Genomic DNA, 24,486 nt, shown 5'->3' with positions numbered 1-24,486 from the left:
ACACAAAAGCCTTCATAGATCAGATGGTAAGAAAGAGGGAATTCTACGGCCACAGCAATAAAGCGCGCAGAAAGCCCATCTGTTGCAGACAGAGGAGTGAGCCGTGCTTAACCAACACTGCTTCAGCGCACGCTTACAGTAAAGCACACCTACCTTGCGCTGGCCACGCACGAAGCTCGTGATGCAGCTCCAGACTGCTCTCCTGAGGCCCAGCTTCATTTCACGGCCACTCACGCTCTGCTGCTGGACATTCTGCAACGGAAAAGCCACCGGATGCAAATCCCATCCCTCGCAGATGGCATCAGACCTCTGCTCTCATGGCAGTCACCACCGCCCTGCCCTGGGCAGCGCTTCCACTGCCCTTGCTCCTGCCACAAGACACCAACGTCTGCTTCTAACGCGGCTCCACCATGGGATCCTGTATGCAATAGAAAAACACACGGAGGCTGCCAGCCACTGCAACACGCGCGCTGTGAAACCCCTGGCACTGCTGAGTCCCAAGAGCAGATGAGAGAAGCGTTTGCCTGCCATGGACGGGCTGCAGCGGGATTGAATCCTGCCTTCGAATCGGGACACCCCCAGGGAGAGCCTCCCTGGGGACCCAAAGACTTAAATGGAGGCAAGGTAACACTTTGCTATAGAAAGGGAAAGGGGAACTTCACAGAAACCAAGACAAAGGGTAACTGCAGATAGTTTACATTTAAAAGTGCAGGGATAGGGGGAATTACAGACACTTAGTCAAAATAAAACCAGAGAAGAGGGCACTAAAGATAAGAAGAAATGGTCTGGAGACCTCTGACAAGAAGAAGGATTAGATACCCCCGGGCAAGATGATGCTGACATGGGAGAACGATACCAGCAGATAACACCAAGAAGAAAACAGAAGAAGAATTTCACCCCAAAACAACGGCAAGGGTCGCGGGGAATGGGGTCATAGGGAATGTAATGAATATGTAATCAAACTGAGGAGGAGACTATTGATTATGTATTAGCTTGACCTATATCTGTAACACACTTTTCTCCTTACGCTGTGCAGGTTTGGAGGAGCTATCCCCCTTGCACCCGGCGCTGCACAACGCTGGAATAAACATACCTGCTTTATAACCCATCTCTGGATTATAGAGTTTGATTCCGCAAGTCATTCCTTTACCTTCCCCTTCCCTTCCTTCCTTCCTTGCCCTCGTCCCCTTCCCTTCACCACCTCCCTGTGTCCATTCCAGCGTCTGGCCACCCGTTCTGAGCAGTAATACCTCGTAGTGTCCAGCCTGAATCTCCCCTGTCGCAGCTTGAAGCCATTCCCTCTGGTCCTATCATTAATGACACGAGAGAAGAGGCCGAGCCCCAGCTCACTACAGCCTCCCTTCAGGAAGTTAGAGAGAGCAATGAGGTCTCCCCTGAGCCTCCTCTTCTCCAGGCTGAACAATCCCAGCTCCCTCAGCCTCAACTCATACGGCCTGTGCTCCAGACCCCTCACCAGCTTTGTTGCCCTCCTCTGAACACGTTCCAGGGCCTCCATGTCTTCTTTGCAGTGAGGGGCCCAAAACTGAACACAGCACCCGAGCTGCGGCCTCATCAGTGCTGAGAACAGGGGGACAATCACCTCTCTGCTCCTGCTGGCAACACTGTTTCTGATGCAGGCCAGGATGCAGTTGGCCTTCTTAATATACAGCAAAGGAATCTCCTGAAAAGGAAACCAGAATATCTGGCAACGTGAAACAAAGTTCTGATTCATAAAAGACTGGCAGCAAGGCCTGAATCTCTTGTGTAATCTGCTCTTGATTTATCCCATTAGCACTAGGTGGAAAGCAGAAGCTTCCTGTCCAATGCCTTTAAAAAAGCCTTTAAGAGATTACTCCTCCTTGTCTGTTTAAAATAAACTTAGGTAATACAAAAGGTTGGAAAATTTTTGGACAGCTCCCCAGGGCTGGGGTTTGGAAGGTCGTATTGACGAGAGTCAATCAAGCTCCGGCTGCAGGCGTATATGTGTGGGAATACAAGAAAAGCTGTTCAGAGTAGCAGCTGTGGAGCAAGATAAACAGCATGAGAACCAAGTACTCCTCAGCAAGGTAAAGAAGAGTCTCACAGCTCTGATTGGATATGTGCCTGCATGGACAGTTGAAAAGTGTTTTGTAGAATGCTTTGTTGACATGTAAAGGTGTTTGGGAAAGTTGTAAGGGCGGATGGGAAAGTTAGAAAATAACAACTTGTGAAGGTATATAAGGGATGTGAGAACTTGTAATAAACGATTTGGATCGTTCACATCTGAGTCCATGTCTCAAACACTGCATATATGTGTGTGCCAGTTCTTTAACACAGTAGAAATCACAACTTGCTGCACGATCAAAATTCTGCATGTGCTACTCCTGAACCCCAATGACTTCCAACGGTGTTAAATTACCCCTTGATCTCAAAGCTGAACAAAACAACAAAATGCCACACCAATAGTGAATACATAAAAACAAACAACTCCTTGGGCCTCAAGGGGAGGCTGATGCACAGGCCACGGCTGCCAGCGTGCAGCTGGGCTTCCCAGGGCAAACAGCAGCACACGGTGCATCAGAAGCTGAAAGAACCCTCAGGGAAGAGAGGCCAACTCAAGGGGCTGAGCACGGGACACCCTTCTTCCTGCCGGGCTGCTTCCCCTCCTCTGGTTTCTTACTGTCAGTCCTCAGAGAGCAAGGAGATGCTCACAGCCTGTCACCAGCACTTACGGGTTGGCTGAAAGGCCACAGGTTGGGAAGACCAACAAGGAAATGGGGGAAAACCTGCACTGCACCATGTCAAGGGAGAGACGTGAAGCCGACCGCTTCATCGCCCTGCGATTGCCAGCCCGAGCGAGGGACGTTCTGACCAGCTACTGAAAGAGGCAGCACCAGGTTTAGAAAGTTCGCTTCAATTTTATTGCGTGCAAGATTTGGCTTCTATTTATTGCCCCGCCCACACCCCAAAATGAAACCCCAGTGCCCAGGATTTCCGCTTAGCAATCAGTCACTCAGCCTCCAGTCAGACCCAAGGAGAAGCCAAACCCCGGGGCTACGTCACCTCCTCCCTCTCCAGTCCCAGCCAGCCCTATTTCAACCTAACCCTACACCAGGCCTGGACCTCAAGAGACACACCCTGAAGGAACGCAGCGTCTCCAGCTCTTGCCATACACCAAGTCCTGCCTATGTGAAGCCCTCTTTGCTTCTAACGCAGCACAAGTCCTTCCTGTCCAGTTCACTTCCATCATCTCCACCGTCCATGACAGGGAAAGCACGGCTGTGCCGGTAAACTGGACTGTTGAGTCAGCAGCTTTTGGTGTCACCTCCGAGGAAGCGTTGCAGGTGGTTCTGCTGTCCTTTGTAGCTTCTTGCTCAAGCCCTCATCGTTGCTTTCTGCTTTCCTTCTCGGCTTTCTTCCTCAGCTGAGTAGCGCTTGCCTTGCCTCAGCAAGCTTGCTGCAAGAGGGAAAAAAGAGGCACTATTTCACTCACGCACGCTGCCAGCACAGGCTGACTTAGAGAGCTGCTCGCAAGATATCCCTGGGCTACGGACCCAAGAACAAGGAAGGACACAAAACTCACATCTGCATTGTCTGTTACCGCATGCCAAGGAAGAGTCCTCACACTTGAGCACTGCCCCACTTGCAGCTGAGGGGAGGAGGAGCTGGAAAGGACAGGTGGACAGAAAAGAAGGGAAAAGCTGAAGAGGCGAGAATCAACTTCTCCCCGAGGCAGATCACACCTTCGTGGCCAATCTTTTAGGGATGCTCACCATTCCTAATCCTAGCGTTAGCAAGATGAAAATTCACCACCTACCTTTTCACGCTCCTCGCGTACGCACTGAGGGCCGTGCCATGGCTGTGCTGCACAACACCAGCGACTGAAAGAAAGCACGCAGAGAGCGGATCTGTTGCAGACAGTGCCAGGAGCTGTGCTTGAACAACGCTTACGGTAAGGCACGCCTACCTTGCCATGGCCACACTTTGGGAGCTCTGGGACACAGCCACGTGTTGCTCTCCTGAGTCCCAGCTCCATTTCTCAGCCACTCACGCTCTGCTCCTCCATGTTCTGCAAAGGAAAAGTCCCAAGAGGGAAATTCAGTTCATCGCAGATGTCATCAAACCTCTGCTCTCAGGGCAGTCGCATTCATTGCTCGGGGTGAGCAACCAGCTGCGTGCTTACCCAAGGAGCAGTGGTTACTTTGACTTGAGCGTAGCAGCCAATGCCTGACTGTAAGTACGAACACTAACCTATGCCTAACTCTAAAATAACAACAAAAACCTATACCTAACCCTAAAGAACATACAGGAACCTATCCCTAACGCTAAAACTAAACTGAACACTAACACTAACCTAACGCTACCATCAACAACAAAGAACAGAACAAGCACCTAACTCCAACAGGGGGAAGAAGGAACTGGGGGCCCACAGAACCGGAGGAGCAACAAGGTGGAGGAGAAGAAGATGTTAAATAATGCCACCCAGCTAACGCTGGGGGCAGAGGCCGCGCAGCAGGAAAGGAGCCAAGTGCCTGGACCAGTGATGGTGAAGCTGTGACCATGCCAACGCGGGGCCTGGCACGGTGGTGTGGTGCCAGGCCAGCTATGCCGCGGGCAGATCCACATCCATGGGCTCCTCTGGAGGGGGATCCACCTCCATCGGTTCCTCCGGAGGGGGATCCACATCCATGGGCTCCTCTGGAGGGGGATCCACCTCCATCGGTTCCTCAGGAGGGGGATCCACCTCCATCGGTTCCTCTGGAGGGGGATCCACCTCCACAGGCTCCACATGGGTGGTGGTCACGGGGCTGGTCCAGGCATCATGGAAAATGGCTCTCTTATCCCTCCTCTGCCTGGTGGTCATGGCGGGCCCTCTCCTCCTTCTCACTCCTAGGGCCCCCAGCTCCATCCTCCCGCCTGAAACAGGGAAAACTTCTACCCTAGCCCTCTTAGCTGCTGACATGGCTGTTATCTGCCACAGCTGTCAGAGGCGAGTGTGTTGCGCGCGGCAGCGGTGACCAAGGTGACATGGAGAGGGTTCTAAAATGGCGGCCGCACTGCTGGCACTGGCGTTCCACATAGGATGAGGAGGGGGCTGGAGGTCAGGGCACGACATGGGAGCTCCAAGGTACTCCCTGTGCCCAGCGGGCAGCCCTTCTCTCTGGCCAGCAAGAGGTCACAGAAGAGCCAGCCCCAAGTAAAGGGCCCACGGCCTCCTTCACTCTCCTTCACTCCTCTCCTTCACCCTCCTTCACCCTCCCCCTTCTTCCACAAGGGAATCTTTTTGGGCTGCCATACTGTCGTGGTTTTGTATTTTTTTCTATTGGTATTCACAGTATCACAGTATCACAGTCTTGTGCGGGTTGGAAGGGACCTTAGAGATCATCGAGTCCAGCCCCCGGGACCCAAAATTAACGTCTTGTTCTGTGTCTTTCCTCTCGCTTTCCTTCCTACCCCTTCCCTTCCTTCCTCACTCTCGTCCCCCTCCCCTCCCTTCCCTTTGCTTTCTGGCCACCCTCGCTATCCAGCTCTGCCCCGGAGATGCCTCCAGCAGCTCATCTCCACAGGCAATAAATGCTCGCGCTGTGTTTCTTTGGACGTGCGGATCGCAAACTCCATCAGCACAAAGCAGTTACAAACAGGTGACTGTCCTTTCCCATCCCCTGCCGGTTTATGCAGAGCAACACAGTGCGCCCGGCCCTTGGGCTGGGGGTCCTGATGGTGATGGGGCTGATGGTGGCTGAGGCCGTGAGCAGCCAAAGGAACAACCAGGACAGCTGCCAGCCCTGCAGTGAGACACGGCTCCCTCTGGAGCACCCCGATGGAAGGTTGTGCTGCCACAGCCACCCAGATGGAAGGGCTCAGTCAGTCCGTGCCCAGCACACAGAGCTCCCTGTAACTGGCGTCCTCCCCCCTGAGAAATATCCAGCAGTGGATATTTCTCCTTAAGTCCTTTGTGATGAAATCAATGAACCATCCCTTCCTTCTCCTGCTGCCTCCAGTTGTCACCTCTGTGGGATGGAACAAGGTTTAGGGTGGACTTTGAGCTCTATATGTCTTGGGGACCCAGTGGGCTCCTGGGACACGTACCCACAGCAGCGCTCTGTGCCTTCATTTCCCTCTTGGCAGAGCAGCTCCTGCCCCCCTCTTCTCCTCCAGCTTCTTTCATTGCACACAAGTCCCCAGATCTGCCTCTGCAGCCGTAAACCTTCCCAGAGAACTTGTTCTCCCATAGGGCAGACATAGTCACCCTCCTCACTGCGCTTCAGGTTGGCTGCTCTCAAAGAAACAGAGATTTCAGCCTCACCCCATCACAATGCTGACCGTTTCCACAAAGAGAATCACCTTCTCAAGAGGCTCCAACTGTGCCCATGTACACAGTGTCACCAGTGGACCAGTCACCCCAGAAGTTGCCAAAGTGTGTGGTGGGACAACTCACATGGTCTGGTGATAAGGAAAAGAAACTCTGGTCCTTCTGCCCTGGTCCTGATGCTCCCTGAAAGGGGCTTCCATGCAATGCTCTACAGAGGCAGAGGACTTGCTACATTTAGAGGTGCAGAAAAACCTTTTTCTCCCCGGCTTCTCTCTTGGGACCAGTGACAACTTCTGCTAATGGAGAATGCATTGCAAGAGACCCTGGGCCACCTCCGCGGCCTGAGACCACCACGATTAAACAGTGTCACACCAACAGTGTAGGACATTGTTCTGTGATTTCCCCACGCTGGTACCCACAAACACCTATCCACACACACACACACGATGCTTTGGGTTTGGTTTAAAGGAATCAGAAACAGCTTCTAGGCTTTAAACAGCAAATAGCCCTTAACATTCTGCAGACCCTGTAAGTCTCTCACTTAAGTGCACCACTGCACCAGATTTGTACCCAGAGGGCTGAGAGGAGTCAGCCTGGGAGGCTGATGGACTGATGCTCAAGACAGCAGACAAGTGAGTGACAGAGACCATCACTGCACACGTCACCTTCCCAGTGGCACTGGTTTTCCTGGCAGCTGCTCCCGGGGCAGAGTAACAGCCCAGCAGGGACCTGGGATCAAGCTGTGCCACCAGACCTTACAGGGAGGTCAAAAGAAGCCAGGAGGGGAGTATTGCATGGGCAGAGCTTCCTGCTGATGCCAAAGGCTGGCACAGTCTGGAGCACACACCTCTGCCTGTTTGGCTGTTGCCCGGGCAGAGTGCAGCTTGATTACAAAATCACACAGAATCACAGAGTCGTAGGGCTTGGAAGGGACCTCTAGAGATCATCGAGATCATCCAACCCCCCTGCCAAAGCAGGCTCCCTACACCACATCACACAGCTCGGAATCCAGGCGGGTCTTGAATATCTCCAGAGAAGGAGACTCCACCACCTCTCTGGGCAGCCTGTTCCAGTGCTCCGTCACCCTCACTGTAAAGAAGTTCTAAATATGATAACGAAATACAAGATAACACAATATAATATAATTGAGGCTAACAAATCGAACAAACAGAGAGAGAGTCCCCGAAAACGGCTCTTGGTCTTGTTGAACCTCATCCCAATGAGTTCAACCCAGCCATCCAGCCTGTCCAGATCATTATGTGCTTACCATGGTGGAGGCAACCGCTGGGCAGCTTGAAACATATGCAGTACCCCATCATGCAGTACTGCCCTCTAAACACCATATTAGGTCTCAAGAAAAAAGTCCTGTGGCTGCGTGGCACCCCAGAAAGAACTGAGTCAGATAATGGGGCTCTGATTACTATTTCTGCCCTCTGGTGCCCAGTGAAGAAACACCCAGATCACTGACCAGGATGCTATCTGTGATCAAGCAGCTTTGATTGGCAATTGCAATGGCAGGTCCCCTGCAAGCAGGAGAGCATGCAGAAAGCAGCGTTGCATCTTTTAGGCCGTGTTACTCCACGCTGATCTCCTTCTGCCCCGGTTCCTCATTGGCTGAGTACTTCAGGCTCACAATCTTCCCGACTCCCCACTGAACATACTGGATCCCCTTTCCCTTCCCTTCCCTTCCCTTCCCTTCCCTTCCCTTCCCTTCCCTTCCCTTCCCTTCCCTTCCCTTCCCTTCCCTTCCCTTCCCTTCCCTTCCCTTCCCTTCCCTTCCCTTCCCTTCCCTTCCCTTCCCTTCCCTTCCCTTCCCTTCCCTTCCCTTCCCTTCCCTTCCCTTCCCTTCCCTTCCCTTTCCTTTTCCATAACATAGTGCAAAGGAAGGCCTCCAAGGCCAAATTCCAGCCTGCCAGGTGCCCTGCCAGTCAAAAGGCAATGGGCCAGTCCAGGGGCTTGGAAAGGTAGAAGAAGGGAGAGGTTAGGAATAGTGTAGGGTAAGGGTTAGGGATAGGGATAGGGATAGGGATAGGGATAGGGATAGGGATAGGGATAGGGATAGGGATAGGGATAAGGTTAGGGTTAGGGTGAGGGTTAGGGTGAGGGTTAGGGTTAGGGTGAGGGTGAGGGTGAGGGTTAGGGGGGATGTTCAATGTATACCACAAGGGAATTTGATGCTAGGGCAGTGCAATCGGTAACTCTGTGTATATATATGTATACAGACCAGTGTGCATATTGTGTTTTTATGATTGTTTATTTGTATTTAGATGTTTATATTAAGTATGATGTTGTGATGTAGAATAGCAAGAGAATACAATATTCTGTAGATAATAGAATATAGATGTATAATAGATATAGTTATATATTACATATACATTAATAGATAGAGATAATGGATATAGATATATAATAATATAGATGTAGCAATAATATTGCTATAGAATAGCAATATTACTAAGCCATGACATTTTTTATCCCTTGCCTCAAACACTTCCAGCTATAGGGTTTTGCTCCTAAAGAGGCAAGGGGTCTTGGAAGAGTCCTCGCTCTCTCTCCTTGTTCCTTTGCTTTTCTTCAGGGAGGTGGCATGCAGGAATGACACAAATGGGTCTCAGTGGCACAGATGGAACTCAGCAGCTGTTTCGCAGCCTCCAGTGGAGCTCTGACTGTCCTGGACAGCCCACGCCCGCATCAGCGTGGGTAGTGTGTGCCCTTCCTGCGGGGTGGGTCTTTGGTCTTTGGAGACTGACCCCTGGGAGACCCCGTTCCTTCCTTTATGGCTGGCAGGAACTCAGATCTGACAACGGGCGGCTCCTCGGGCAGGCTGGGCTCGCCACGAGATGTTTCTGCTGCCATCTTTTCAGTGGGAGACTCATTTTCTTCCCTTATGGGTGGCAGCAATACAGATCTGTTGCGGGTGGACTGCTTGGGACGGCTGGTCTCACCACAAGAACGTGCTGCTGCCATTTCCTTTGGTTGCTCCTGTGCCTCCCTGATCTTCTTAACCCTCTTCCTGAGAAGTCTCACTGAGTCGCATGCCCGAAGCGCCAGCATGTTTGGTTTGTCTGGGGACTCTAAGGATAGGCTGGATGAGGCCCTTGAGCAAGATGGTTGCTCTTGGCTGCATGAGGCCTCACGCTGGGCTTCCTCTGCTCCTCCTTCTTCATCGAGGAACTTGACACGTCTTGTTCGGGCCAGGTTTTCTTGGCTCTCTGTTCCCTCTAGGCCCTGCAGCTGGCAGCTCATCGGCTGCTCTGGGGCTACGGGCACTGCCCAGATGGGTGGCAGAACACTGAAAGGACAGAGCGGGAGGGGTCCGCCTGAGTGGCTGATGGCTTTGAAGCCACATCCCTCAAGCCTGAGCCAGGAGCCTGGGCTGTAATGCAGCCTTCCCCACAGACAGCTGACCGGTTGCCCCGGGGCTCTCTGGTGATGTGGAGAGGGGCCAGCCCTGTGAACTGGGGGGCTCCTGACATCCCCATCCCGGCACTCCCGGGAGGCCACAAACAAGCAGCGACCCTTTGGAGTTAGGGAATGGGCTCTTGTTGGGTCACCCCCATGCACATCCCAGACCACAGCCTCCAGCCTCACCTGTTGGCAATGCTCTCCCTCCGCAGTCTGTTCTTTACTTTTTGAAACTGCTCTCTATCAACACTTGCAGTGCTGAGGCGCCTGATGTATGTTGGAGTGTTATCAAATCTCACTGCAGTAGGGAAGGAAGAGGAGATTCGCCGTCAAGCCTTTGGCTTGCTCACAAGCAGCACTCAACTCAGACCTCTTTCCCAGAACCCGCCCTGAAACCATCTCTGTCCCCACTCCTCCTCTCTGCAGTTCAGCTCTGTTTTGGGCTGCATGAGGGACGCTGGCTTTGGGAAAGAGGAGCTGGCTGGTGACAAGAAGGCGGCAGGGTGACTTTTGAGGTCCCTGTCCCTGCAGTGGGGGAGGGCAAGGCCTGAGATCCCCACATCCTCCTGCCATAGCCAGGGATGGGGGTACGTCACACCCAGCACCTTCCTTTTGGATAGGCCAACCATAACCTAAGGGGAAGAGGCCGTGCTGTGCCGGCAGGATGGTATGCTGCAAGTGAGAGCCCTGGGCTGATGGTCAGCAAGGGACTGCCCACCTCCAGTTGGTTGCTCATGCTGTGGAAAGGAGCTGGAAGCCACTTTACCTTTCTTGTTCCCAGTAAGAGGTGGCAAAGTCTCTTCTTCTGTTGACTTCTGTGCCCCAAACAAGCTCCCGGAGGACTTGCGGCATCGCATGGGCGGCAGTTTGGAGACTAACTCCATTTGGAACCTGTAAGCGAGGAGAAGGCAGTGAGCGGTGTGACGCAGTGCAACAGCAATCCTTGCTGCTCTCTCTGCTTGCCTGCTCGCAAGCACGTTTTCATGCTGCATGAAGGCTTTCTAAAGCCGTTAGCAGGGTCACTTGGGATAGGAGGAGGGGAAACAGTTTCAGGCGGAAAGAGGGAAGACTGGCTTTGGATGGGAGGAAGAAGGTTTTAGCTGGAGGGTGGTGAGGCACTGGGATGTCTTGCCCAGAGAGGTGCTGGGTGCCCGGACAGGCATTCAAGGCCTGGCTGGACCAGGCTCAGAGCAACCTCATTTGGAGGTAGGTGTCCCTGTTCCCCGCAGGGCAGTGGGACCGGGTGCCCTTTTAGGGTTCCTGCCTGCTCCAATCGTTCTGTGATTCTCTGGCACATCCTCCTGGGCAGGACACTGATGGACACGAGGCACAAGCGCTACGGAATGAGAGCTGAGCAGCTGCATCAAGCAGCAGAAAAATACTCACTTGGGTAAGACCAAAAGGCATTTTGAGAACACCAGGGAAGCCACCGGTGTCACACGGGACACCCCCATGTCCAGCAGCGAAGGGGCCTGCAGGGGAGGAACAGGGAGGTTGTGGGACATCTTGGTCACAGCTGAGGCACAGGGAACACGAGGAGCCCGAGGCAGGGAGAGCTGCCAGCACCGCAGCACCTGCACGGCTCAGATCACGGCTCAGGCCCAGGTCCTAGTGGGCCATGTGTGAGCTCCTCAAGGCTCACAGGACTGCCCGGACCACGGAGAAACCTATGGCTCACCATGCGAACGGCTCTCCTGAAGTTCGCTTTCCCTGACAGCTTCTCGAGGAAGTCATGATAGAACTTCATTTGGAAGGTCAGCCCGTCAATGAGGAGCACTCCGACGTCCTTCAGGACCACGGCCACGTTCTCCCCATTCCGCAGGCAGCTGGAGAGCAGCGATACGGTGCTTTGGATGCACTTCCGCACTGTCTGCCAGCTCACAGAAACATCTGCAGCCACCTGGCTGCACTGCAGGGGCTCCACCTTCCTGTCGACTGAGAAAATACCAGGGACGGGGTTGATGATACGGTTGCTGTTCCACAGCTGCTTCTTTAGAACTAAGGGACATCATCCATAACGGCCCCGCGTTTGGATGGGCTCCTACAAGGGGGAGGTGTGCTTCTGAGAAGGGATGTGGTGGCCCTGTTTGCCCTGTCCATGAAGCCAGCAAGGGTTTAATCCCCCCTCCTACCTGGCAGGGACCCCCTGCAGGACTTGAGGTGGTGCACAGCTATGAGGTTGCTGGCCAGGTGAAACACGGGCCAGCACAGGGTCACGGTCCTGTCCTGCATCCTGATCTCCCTGGAGATGATGTCAAAGGAGCCGAAGGTGGGAATCCAGACCCCCTGCGAGTGGAGGAGGAAGAAAGGGTGGACGCATTATGGGCTGGCTGGAGGAAGAGCTGGAGGTGGTCCTGTGCGGGGGCAGAGCTCAGGAGCCCCCTCCTGCTGTTCAGAGGCACAAGCCAGGGCAGCGGGGACGGCTTTGGGGCTGCACAGCCCTCTCCTTCCCCTCTCCCTCCCTCTCAAACACAGCTCAGCGGGGAAACGTGGGGTGAGCTTCCTGCCGTGTGTGCAGGGGAAGACGCAGAGGAAGTCCAGGCTGAGCCGGACAGGGCGAGGAGGAACCTGGCAGCCAACAAACGCACCTTGTGCACCAGGAGCTGCTTGTGTACGAAGGCGGCCACCGCATCCCAGACGGCAACTCGCTCTGCAGATGAAAGGAAAAGCAGGTCACACTCTGCATCTGCCGCTTCCCAGCACCCCTCTCCCACTGCTGGGCAGGAGGGAGGTGGCAGATGGAAAGTGTCATCTCCATCCCAAGACTGGCTGCAGCACCGCTCCCGTGGTGGCTGTGGGTCCGTGTACCTTCAGTATTACTACATGTTTGTCCAGAGGCATGGCCCACCCTGGGGCCGTTCTTGCTCATTCTGGGTTGCTCCTTCTTGGCACCGGCCATGCTGGAGCTCATCCTTCAGATGCGTCTGCTCTGTACCAGATGCTCCTTCAGGATGCAGGACCCTCCTCGGTGCTCTGCCTTCACCCCCCTCCCGGGTGGCCGTGTCACAAACGGCACCACGGCAACGCGGTGACATCACGGCCAGCTGCCCATTATGATGCTGGCACTGCTGCCTGCCCCACCTGGCAGTGCTGACCCATCTCTGCTTTCTCCCTCTCCTGGAGCTGTGAGTTGAGGGGTGACCCTGGGGCGAGGATGGGGCTGGGATGTGTTGCTGTTCTCTCAGTTCCCTGGTCGTTGGGGCACCATTCGGGCCTTAAGGCTGCTGTTGGGCACCCTCCTGATATTGGCGAGCAATGGGCAGGGGAAGGAGGCAATGGGGGGCAGTTGGGGCTGAGCAGGTTACAGGACCGTGACTTGGCCACGTTGTTCTAGTGCTCACAATGGGTCCCTGCACCACAGGGCATTTGGGGGACCCTGGGTGCCTCCGCAGCCCTGAGGACCGGGCATCAGGGGCTGGGAATTAATTGATGGCATGGAGGGGACTGTCCGTGGCCTGTTCCAGCAGGACCTGGGCACTGTCACCTCCAGCCCTTCCCTTGCGCTCTATGGGGTCGTGCAGAGGAACGGATCTGGAGGGGGCAGGCTCAGAGTGCCCTATGGATGGCCCAGAGTCACCATGCAGCTGGGACAGGGGCTGTGGCTTCCGTCCCCAGGGGACCCACGTCCTGCCCCGGGTCTCTTGGCTGCTGCCAGTCGTTCTCCTGCCCTGAGTCCCTGGGGACAAACCCTGCAGGGACAAGGCTCCTCCTTGCCAGTGCTGCCCTCTGACATCCTCTGATGCCCAGTGAAGACCCTGATGATCAGTGACATCCCATGATGATCAATAAATCCCTCAGCAAAGCTACACGCTGTGTGTCTGTGTCCTTGTTCTCATGCTCAGCAGGGACTGCTGGGATCTGTCCCTGCCTGGCTGTGGCCACATCAAAGTGCTGGGAGGCTTCCCCAGCTCCATGCCATGCACACCATGTCCTGCACCCCTGTGGCCTTCCCCACCCTCTCTCACATCACCTGCTCCAAAGTCCTAAAGGATGGAGCTCCTCACGCTGCCAAGCAGCCCCAGTACCCTCCCTCTGCTCTCTCTCTGCTCCTCCATACAATTCCTCCCAAACCTGTTACACTTTGATCCACCTCTGCTTGGACACAGTGTGACCACATCACCCTCCTTTTAGCTGCTCTCTTACTGCAGCCACTTGGCCCTCCTTTGGGTCTGCTTTAGGCCTCTTGCATCGATACCCCAACCCCATTATCCAAAGCAAAGTTCGCATAACCCCTCCCACGGACACCTCTAATCTCCTGATGACCAATGAAGCCCTCTGATGACCAGTGACTCCCCTCCTTGATTAATGGAGCCTTGTGATGTTCAATGAACATCTCTGACAACCAGTGGAGTCAGTGGAGCCCTCCGACAACCAACAAAGCCTTCAGATGACCGCAGTCATTTTCTCTGGACACACTCCAGGGTTGTGATGTCTTCCTTGCAGTGAGGGGTCCAAAAGTGGACACATCTGGGAGGTGCAGCCTCACCAGATCTGAGTACAAGGGGACAATCACGGCCCCGTTCCTGCTGCCAATGCTGTTTCTGATACAAGCCAGGATGCTGTTGGGCTTCTTGGCTTGCTGGGCACATCACTGGCTCAAGTTCAGCTGAGCATCGATCAATGCCCCCAGGTCCAGTTCCTCTACACAGCCTTCCAGCCGCTCTGCCCCACGCCTGAAGCTTTGCCTGGGGATGCTGTGGCCAAAGTGCTGGACCCGGCTCTTGGTCTTGTTGAACCTCATCCCAATGAGTTCAACCCAGCCATCCAGCCTGTCCAGATCATTATGTGCTTACCATGGTGGAGGCAACCGCTGGGCAGCTTGAAACATATGCAGTACCCCATCATGCAGTACTGCCCTCTAAACACCATATTAGGTCTCAAGAAAAAAGTCCTGTGGCTGCGTGGCACCCCAGAAAGAACTGAGTCAGATAATGGGGCTCTGATTACTAGTTCTGCCCTCTGGTGCCCAGTGAAGAAACACCCAGATCACTGACCAGGATGCTATCTGTGATCAAGCAGCTTTGATTGGCAATTGCAATGGCAGGTCCCCTGCAAGCAGGAGAGCATGCAGAAAGCAGCGTTGCATCTTTTAGGCCGTGTTACTCCACGCTGATCTCCTTCTGCCCCGGTTCCTCATTGGCTGAGTACTTCAGGCTCACAATCTTCCCGACTCCCCATTGAACATACTGGATCCCCCTTCCCTTCCCTTCCCTTCCCTTCCCTTCCCTTCCCTTCCCTTCCCTTCCCTTCCCTTCCCTTCCCTTCCCTTCCCTTCCCTTCCCTTCCCTTCCCTTCCCTTCCCTTCCCTTCCCTTCCCTTCCCTTCCCTTCCCTTCCCTTCCCTTCCCTTCCCTTCCCTTCCCTTCCCTTCCCTTCCTTTCCCTTTCTTTTTCCATAACACAGTGCAAAGGAAGGCCTCCAAGGCCAAATTCCAGCCTGCCAGGTGCCCTGCCAGCCAAAAGGCAATGGGGCAGTCCAGGGGCTTGGAAAGGTAGAAGAATGGAGAGGTTAGGAATAGTGTAGGGTAAGGGTTAGGGATAGGGATAGGGATAGGTATAGGGATAGGGATAGGGTTAGGGTGAGGGTTAGGGTGAGGGTGAGGGTTAGGGTGAGGGTGAGGGTTAGGGGGGATGTTCATTGTATACCACAAGGGAATTTGATGCTAGGGCAGTGCAGTCGGTAACTCTGTGTATATATATGTATACAGACCAGTGTGCATATTGTGTTTTTATGATTGTTTATTTGTATTTAGATGTTTATATTAAGTATGATGTTGTGATGTAGAATAGCAAGAGAATACAATATTCTATAGATAATAGAATATAGATGTATAATAGATATAGTTATATATTACATATATATTAATAGATAGAGATAATGGATATAGATATATAATAATATAGATGTAGCAATAATATTGCTATAGAATAGCAATATTACTAAGCCATGACATTTTTTATCCCTTGCCTCAAACACTTCCAGCTATAGGGTTTTGCTCCTAAAGAGGCAAGGGGTCTTGGAAGAGTCCTCGCTCTCTCTCCTTGTTCCTTTGCTTTTCTTCAGGGAGGTGGCATGCAGGAATGACACAAATGGGTCTCAGTGGCACAGATGGAACTCAGCAGCTGTTTCGCAGCCTCCAGTGGAGCTCTGACTGTCCTGGACAGCCCACGCCCGCATCAGCGTGGGTAGTGTGTGCCCTTCCTGCGGGGTGGGTCTTTGGTCTTTGGAGACTGACCCCTGGGAGACCCCGTTCCTTCCTTTATGGCTGGCAGGAACTCAGATCTGACAACGGGCGGCTCCTCGGGCAGGCTGGGCTCGCCACGAGATGTTTCTGCTGCCATCTTTTCAGTGGGAGACTCATTTTCTTCCCTTATGGGTGGCAGCAATACAGATCTGTTGCGGGTGGACTGCTTGGGACGGCTGGTCTCACCACAAGAACGTGCTGCTGCCATTTCCTTTGGTTGCTCCTGTGCCTCCCTGATCTTCTTAACCCTCTTCCTGAGAAGTCTCACTGAGTCGCATGCCCGAAGCGCCAGCATGTTTGGTTTGTCTGGGGACTCTAAGGATAGGCTGGATGAGGCCCTTGAGCAAGATGGTTGCTCTTGGCTGCATGAGGCCTCACGCTGGGCTTCCTCTGCTCCTCCTTCTTCATCGAGGAACTTGACACGTCTTGTTCGGGCCAGGTTTTCTTGGCTCTCTGTTCCCTCTAGGCCCTGCAGCTGGCAGCTCATCGGCTGCTCTGGGGCTACGGGCACTGCCCAGACGGGTGGCAGAACACTGAAAGGACAGAGCGGGAGGGGTCCGCCTGAGTGGCTGATGGCTTTGAAGCCACATCCCTCAAGCCTGAGCCAGGAGCCTGGGCTGTAATGCAGCCTTCCCCACAGACAGCTGACCGGTTGCCCCGGGGCTCTCTGGTGATGTGGAGAGGGGCCAGCCCTGTGAACTGGGGGGCTCCTGACATCCCCATCCCGGCACTCCCGGGAGGCCACAAACAAGCAGCGACCCTTTGGAGTTAGGGAATGGGCTCTTGTTGGGTCACCCCCATGCACATCCCAGACCACAGCCTCCAGCCTCACCTGTTGGCAATGCTCTCCCTCCGCAGTCTGTTCTTTACTTTTTGAAACTGCTCTCTATCAAGACTTGCAGTGCTGAGGCGCCTGATGTATGTTGGAGTGTTATCAAATCTCACTGCAGTAGGGAAGGAAGAGGAGATTCGCCGTCAAGCCTTTGGCTCGCTCACAAGCAGCACTCAACTCAGACCTCTTTCCCAGAACCCGCCCTGAAACCATCTCTGTCCCCACTCCTCCTCTCTGCAGTTCAGCTCTGTTTTGGGCTGCATGAGGGACGCTGGCTTTGGGAAAGAGGAGCTGGCTGGTGACAAGAAGGCGGCAGGGTGACTTTTGAGGTCCCTGTCCCTGCAGTGGGGGAGGGCAAGGCCTGAGATCCCCACATCCTCCTGCCATAGCCAGGGATGGGGGTACGTCACACCCAGCACCTTCCTTTTGGATAGGCCAACCATAACCTAAGGGGAAGAGGCCGTGCTGTGCCGGCAGGATGGTATGCTGCAAGTGAGAGCCCTGGGCTGATGGTCAGCAAGGGACTGCCCACCTCCAGTTGGTTGCTCATGCTGTGGAAAGGAGCTGGAAGCCACTTTACCTTTCTTGTTCCCAGTAAGAGGTGGCAAAGTCTCTTCTTCTGTTGACTTCTGTGCCCCAAACAAGCTCCCGGAGGACTTGCGGCATCGCATGGGCGGCAGTTTGGAGACTAACTCCATTTGGAACCTGTAAGCGAGGAGAAGGCAGTGAGCGGTGTGACGCAGTGCAACAGCAATCCTTGCTGCTCTCTCTGCTTGCCTGCTCGCAAGCACGTTTTCATGCTGCATGAAGGCTTTCTAAAGCCGTTAGCAGGGTCACTTGGGATAGGAGGAGGGGAAACAGTTTCAGGCGGAAAGAGGGAAGACTGGCTTTGGATGGGAGGAAGAAGGTTTTAGCTGGAGGGTGGTGAGGCACTGGGATGTCTTGCCCAGAGAGGTGCTGGGTGCCCGGACAGGCATTCAAGGCCTGGCTGGACCAGGCTCAGAGCAACCTCATTTGGAGGTAGGTGTCCCTGTTCCCCGCAGGGCAGTGGGACCGGGTGCCCTTTTAGGGTTCCTGCCTGCTCCAATCGTTCTGTGATTCTCTGGCACATCCTCCTGGGCAGGACACTGATGGACACGAGGCACAAGCGCTACGGAATGAGAGCTGAGCAGCTGCATCAAGCAGCAGAAAAATACTCACTTGGGTAAGACCAAAAGGCATTTTGAGAACACCAGGGAAGCCACCGGTGTCACACGGGACACCCCCATGTCCAGCAGCGAAGGGGCCTGCAGGGGAGGAACAGGGAGGTTGTGGGACATCTTGGTCACAGCTGAGGCACAGGGAACACGAGGAGCCCGAGGCAGGGAGAGCTGCCAGCACCGCAGCACCTGCACGGCTCAGATCACGGCTCAGGCCCAGGTCCTAGTGGGCCATGTGTGAGCTCCTCAAGGCTCACAGGACTGCCCGGACCACGGAGAAACCTATGGCTCACCATGCGAACGGCTCTCCTGAAGTTCGCTTTCCCTGACAGCTTCTCGAGGAAGTCATGATAGAACTTCATTTGGAAGGTCAGCCCGTCAATGAGGAGCACTCCGATGTCCTTCAGGACCATGGCCACGTTCTCCCCATTCCGCAGGCAGCTGGAGAGCAGCGATACGGTGCTTTGGATGCACTTCTGCACTGTCTGCCAGCTCACAGAGGCATCTGCAGCCACCTGGCTGCACTGCAGGGGCTCCACCTTCCTGTCGACTGAGAAAATACCAGGGACGGGGTTGATGATACGGTTGCTGTTCCACAGCTGCTTCTTTAGAACTAAGGGACATCATCCATAACGGCCCCGCGTTTGGATGGGCTCCTACAAGGGGGAGGTGTGCTTCTGAGAAGGGATGTGGTGGCCCTGTTTGCCCTGTCCATGAAGCCAGCAAGGGTTTAATCCCCCCTCCTACCTGGCAGGGACCCCCTGCAGGACTTGAGGTGGTGCACAGCTATGAGGTTGCTGGCCAGGTGAAACACGGGCCAGCACAGGGTCACGGTCCTGTCCTGCATCCTGATCTCCCTGGAGATGATGTCAAAGGAGCCGAAGGTGGGAATCCAGACCCCCTGCGAGTGGAGGAGGAAGAAAGGGTGGACGCATTATGGGCTGGCTGGCTGAAGAGCTGGAGGTGGTCCTGTGCGGGGGCAGAGCTCAGGAGCCCCCTCCTGCTGTTCAGAGGCACAAGCCAGGGCAGCGGGGACAGCTTTGGGGCTGCACAGCCCTCTCCTTCCCCTCTCCCTCCCTCTCAAACGCAGCTCAGCGGGGAAACGTGGGGTGAGCTTCCTGCCGTGTGTGCAGGGGAAGACGCAGAGGAAGTCCAGGCTGAGCCGGACAGGGCGAGGAGGAACCTGGCAGCCAACAAACGCACCTTGTGCACCAGGAGCTGCTTGTGTACGAAGGCGGCCACCGCATCCCAGACGGCAACTCGCTCTGCAGATGAAAGGAAAAGCAGGTCACACTCTGCATCTGCCGCTTCCCGGCACCCCTCTCCCACTGCTGGGCAGGAGGGAGGTGGCAGATGGAAAGTGTCATCTCCATCCCAAGACTGGCTGCAGCACCGCTCCCGTGGTGGCTGTGGGTCCGTGTACCTTCAGTATTACTACATGTTTGTCCAGAGGCATGGCCCACCCTGGGGCCGTTCTTGCTCATTCTGGGTTGCTCCTTCTTGGCACCGGCCATGCTGGAGCTCATCCTTCAGATGCGTCTGCTCTGTACCAGATGCTCCTTCAGGATGCAGGACCCTCCTCGGTGCTCTGCCTTCACCCCCCTCCCGGGTGGCCGTGTCACAAACGGCACCACGGCAACGCGGTGACATCACGGCCAGCTGCCCATTATGATGCTGGCACTGCTGCCTGCCCCACCTGGCAGTGCTGACCCATCTCTGCTTTCTCCCTCTCCTGGAGCTGTGAGTTGAGGGGTGACCCTGGGGCGAGGATGGGGCTGGGATGTGTTGCTGTTCTCTCAGTTCCCTGGTCGTTGGGGCACCATTCGGGCCTTAAGGCTGCTGTTGGGCACCCTCCTGATATTGGCGAGCAATGGGCAGGGGAAGGAGGCAATGGGGGGCAGTTGGGGCTGAGCAGGTTACAGGACCGTGACTTGGCCACGTTGTTCTAGTGCTCACAATGGGTCCCTGCACCACAGGGCATTTGGGGGACCCTGGGTGCCTCCGCAGCCCTGAGGACCGGGCATCAGGGGCTGGGAATTAATTGATGGCATGGAGGGGACTGTCCGTGGCCTGTTCCAGCAGGACCTGGGCACTGTCACCTCCAGCCCTTCCCTTGCGCTCTATGGGGTCGTGCAGAGGAACGGATCTGGAGGGGGCAGGCTCAGAGTGCCCTATGGATGGCCCAGAGTCACCATGCAGCTGGGACAGGGGCTGTGGCTTCCGTCCCCAGGGGACCCACGTCCTGCCCCGGGTCTCTTGGCTGCTGCCAGTCGTTCTCCTGCCCTGAGTCCCTGGGGACAAACCCTGCAGGGACAAGGCTCCTCCTTGCCAGTGCTGCCCTCTGACATCCTCTGATGCCCAGTGAAGACCCTGATGATCAGTGACATCCCATGATGATCAATAAATCCCTCAGCAAAGCTACACGCTGTGTGTCTGTGTCCTTGTTCTCATGCTCAGCAGGGACTGCTGGGATCTGTCCCTGCCTGGCTGTGGCCACATCAAAGTGCTGGGAGGCTTCCCCAGCTCCATGCCATGCACACCATGTCCTGCACCCCTGTGGCCTTCCCCACCCTCTCTCACATCACCTGCTCCAAAGTCCTAAAGGATGGAGCTCCTCACGCTGCCAAGCAGCCCCAGTACCCTCCCTCTGCTCTCTCTCTGCCCCTCCATACAATTCCTCCCAAACCTGTTACACTTTGATCCACCTCTGCTTGGACACAGTGTGACCACATCACCCTCCTTTTAGCTGCTCTCTTACTGCAGCCACTTGGCCCTCCTTTGGGTCTGCTTTAGGCCTCTTGCATCGATACCCCAACCCCATTATCCAAAGCAAAGTTCGCATAACCCCTCCCACGGACACCTCTAATCTCCTGATGACCAATGAAGCCCTCTGATGACCAGTGACTCCCCTCCTTGATTAATGGAGCCTTGTGATGTTCAATGAACATCTCTGACAACCAGTGGAGTCAGTGGAGCCCTCCGACAACCAACAAAGCCTTCAGATGACTGCAGTCACCTTCTGATGGCAAAACAAGCCCTCTGATGGGCAGCAGCTTGCTGCTTTCTGTGCATAGAAGGGAAAGGTGGGAAAGGGAGATGTTGACATCACCTTGGTAGACAGCAGTTTGCTCATCGTAGCAATGTTTGTTCCTGATTTGATCAGAGAACCTCGAGAGGAGTATGGCTGCTTCTGACATTCCTGTGAGACTCTGCTGTGGTTGAAGAGATGAGGCAGGTGATGAACTGCAGACAAAGCCATACTGCCTGATGTTGCTGTTGTTCAGGTAGTACAAAGCATTCAAATGGCTGGCCGTCTCCAAATGATGCACGATAGAAAGCTGCAGCCACACCGTCAATCAACTGTGATGATGCCTGTGTATCCTGAGACGACGACTCTTTTAATCAGGGGGCTTCCAGAATCTCTGAAACCCGTAGGCATACAACTGCAATGGAAGATACAGGCTGTGTCCCAGGGAGAAAGAACCTGGACAGCGTTAGAAGGAACTGTAACATCCAACCATCTGCAGTCAGGATACAAAGTATGGACATGGGGGGAGGTTGCCCAAGAGTTAATTAACTGTGGCAGAAAATACGGGCTGGTGATTTCTTCCACCAGTAAGTGTGAGCCAAGGGGAGTGAGGCTTGCAGCAGTCAGCCTTGCCCCTGGGCCACCCAGCCCAAAGCTCAATGGGGCTGGAAAGGGTCTCACTGGCAGTCATTGCCAGTAAGTACAGGTAGGCAAAATATTGATCATAAATGTAATTGTCTCTGGACACTGGGCTGTCAAGAGGGCGTTCCCCGAGATTTGATGGGTGGATTACCCACAGTCAGGTTAGAGAAATCAGTTAACTGGTGGCCAGAACAAAAGCTCAAAAAGCTCAAGAAAAGCTGATGCATTCGCCCCCCTCCAGCGCAAGGTAGGCAGGAGGCGGGGGAGGGCAGTGAAGGGTGGATGTATTAGAAAGCTTACAACAAAAGGAGAAGATCCTCGATTTAACATCTTCTGTCCCAAGGCCTCACCCACCACCCTTGCCATTTGCCCCTGTGAGTCACCATCCAGTTGCTGATAAACCAGGGAAACACTTCTCTCCCTGGCCAGCCTGTGTCGACTCACCCAGCTATCCTGAGGCCAGTGTCCCTAACCTTAGTGGAACCTCTTAATAAATACACTTGGAAGGCTAAGGGTGCCCGGGAAAAGGAATATAGAATTAACACTTGCTCAATTATTCCCTCATTTTAACCATATTAACAAAGCCCCCAAAAGGCAAGTTGGGGTCTTGTTTTATTTTACAGAGGATCCCCGTGTGACCTCGACTTAGCACAGAATGGCTGAGAGCTGCCTTTACCCATATGTGTTCTGTGAGAGAAAAACCGAAGATGTGACTGTGCCGGAATACTGAATACCTCTGTGTTACATCTTTTGGTTGCAATAGTCTTGGCTTGTTGTGGTTGTGGGTTGTGACTGATATCAGCCCTTGGATCTGCTCAACTCCACAATTGGGCTCAGGGTGTTTTCAGCTCATCCTGTCTTTCTGGTGCTCCCTGCACAGTGGCACCATCCCTTCTGAGCCCTTCTGTCACCCCTTTTGGTCAAACTGGTGATGATTTGCATGGAACTCCTCCACGGTGCTTCCAAATTCCTAACACACTGGGAAATGAGCCAAGGGACCCACCTGATATCTGTTAGATGTGCTCACAAAAGAAATCCTTCCTAGAGCCCTTTGCACCGATGCTGTTCTGTGTCACATCTGTCCAGGAGCTGCATCCAAAAGGTGGCTGTTGGAAATGGTCTGAGTGTTGACAAGAGATGTGTGTGTTTGTGGGATTACCCCCCTTATGGTTCTTACTGTGGGGTATCCTACACACTGCCCCGTGAGAAGTTCAGCAGACCACCACAGTATTTGAACTTCCAAACCAGCATTTGGGTCTCTCAGCATCTGAATTGCTTTGGAAATGCTCAAGTGGAAAGTTCTCGAGACACTGAATCACCTTTGAGAACATTGCATGGTGTCACTGATGTCTATGTCCGTGACAGGGGGGCAGTAGGCCCGTAGGCTCCCCCAGCCCCTGACAAGTGGGAAGGGAAAAAGGGAAAGGGAAAGAGATGGGAGCTGGGCTCAGGGAAACAAACAGAGAAGCAGCAATGATCTAAGGAGGAAAACTTATTTTACTAATTACAATCTAATTGAAATTGAGGCTAATAAATCAAGTAAAATAAAAGAGAAAGAGAGAGGTTTCACACTCGCTGCCAGGCACTGAGAGAGAGAGAGCTAGCGTCACTTCCGTGACGTGTTTCCCTCTCTGACCATGAGGTCCTCTGGGACATGTAGTTTTTCTTCTCTGTGCTCCACATGATGTTATGATGTGGCATAAGAACAGCAAAGATGACAAAACCATGACAAGGACTAGAAGATGTTCTGAGCAAGTTTGCTGATGATACCAGATTAGGAGGTGCTGTTGCCCCCACGGAGGGTGGAGAGGACTTGCAGAGAGATGTGGACAAATCAGAGAAGTGGGTACAAGTTGGTGCATAAAGCATAACCAAAACAAAATGTGCCTGATTGTGCACCTGGGTAGGGGCAACCCTGGACATACACACTAACTGGATATGGGACACTGGAGAGAAGACTGACTGAAAAGGATTGGGGGTCCTGGTCAGCATCAAACTGAACATGAGTCAGCAGTGTGCCCAGGCAGCCAGGAAGGCCGACAGTCCACTGGAGTGCATCAAGCAAAGTACTGACAGCTGGGTGAGGGAAAGGATTGTCCCTGTCTGCTCTGCATTGCTACAGCCTCACCTGGAGCACTGGGAGCACTGTAGAGCAGAAAGGACATCAAACTATGGGAGGATGTGCAAAGGATGGCACTGGAACCAAGAGATCTGAAGTTCAGAGCTTCATTGGGATTGACTACGTGTTCAGATTGGGCCCTTCTCCCATCCCACATCCTGCAATGAGACACAGGGCACACCTAAGGCATGAACCTCACAGTGTCCTTGCACCCCATGCAGAGCCTGGGATCTTCTGTCCCTGTGTCTTTCATTTAACACCATACAATTCTCCTTCTCCTGCCCCAGGAAGGGCCCCGAGCCAACATGAGGGACAGGATCTCCCTGCCAGGGGTCTGGGAATCAAGTCATGTCCTGTCTGCTTCCTAAGACAAAGGAGGGGTTTCTTAGCATCAGAGCCACCATGCCAGTGCCTTTGCCTGCCTGTAGTCATGGCTTCCAATTATCTGCTCTAACAGGTCCCTTGGGAATCTTGCTTACTAATGGCCCTCATTGGGCCCATTAATACTCCAAGAAACTGTTACTTCTGCCTTTGTCTTGTTGAGCACTTTGTGCAGACTTCTCTCTGCACTGGAGGCTGATGGACTCAGTAGCAAATGCCCCCTGGGGCCTCTTACCACCTAAGGAGCCCTCCTGTGCCTTGTGCCTTCCTGTCATCCTCTTTGGGTTTTCAGAACTTGTTCAGCAAAATGGAGAGGTATCTGGAGAGATCTTAAAGAGGAAGAAT

The 24,486-nt window shown here is 54.1% G+C and overlaps 2 protein-coding genes across 8 annotated transcripts in view; one reads left to right on the top strand and one right to left on the bottom strand.

Annotated features, from left to right (window-relative positions):
- Window positions 1-24,486, top strand: part of LOC146757675 (uncharacterized) — a 61,907-nt gene that overhangs the window by 10,151 nt on the left and 27,270 nt on the right. The window lies entirely within an intron of this gene.
- LOC146757669 (uncharacterized) overlaps window positions 2,623-24,486 on the bottom strand; it is a 321,308-nt gene continuing 299,444 nt past the window's right edge. The window contains exons 4-6 of one of the 5 annotated variants that reach the window (XM_085520648.1): window positions 3,797-4,048; window positions 3,581-3,644; window positions 2,623-3,436 (exon numbers count right to left, since the gene is read on the bottom strand). In XM_085520648.1, the coding sequence (XP_085376774.1) occupies window positions 3,354-3,436; window positions 3,581-3,644; window positions 3,797-4,015 (366 nt within the window). In that variant the 5' untranslated portion in view covers window positions 4,016-4,048 and the 3' untranslated portion in view covers window positions 2,623-3,353. Of the gene's footprint in view, window positions 3,645-3,796; window positions 4,049-24,486 lie in introns of all 5 variants that reach the window. The other 4 variants (XR_014936066.1, XR_014936065.1, XR_014936068.1 and 1 more) reach the window with 4 other exon arrangements.

Source organism: Coturnix japonica, chromosome 20 (genome assembly GCF_054131305.1).
Source record: "Coturnix japonica strain WE chromosome 20, WE-NBRP24, whole genome shotgun sequence".
Classification (NCBI taxonomy): domain Eukaryota; kingdom Metazoa; phylum Chordata; class Aves; order Galliformes; family Phasianidae; genus Coturnix; species Coturnix japonica.
The sequence above is the reverse complement of the archived record's forward strand: the minus strand, read 5'-3'. Positions and strand labels throughout refer to the sequence as shown.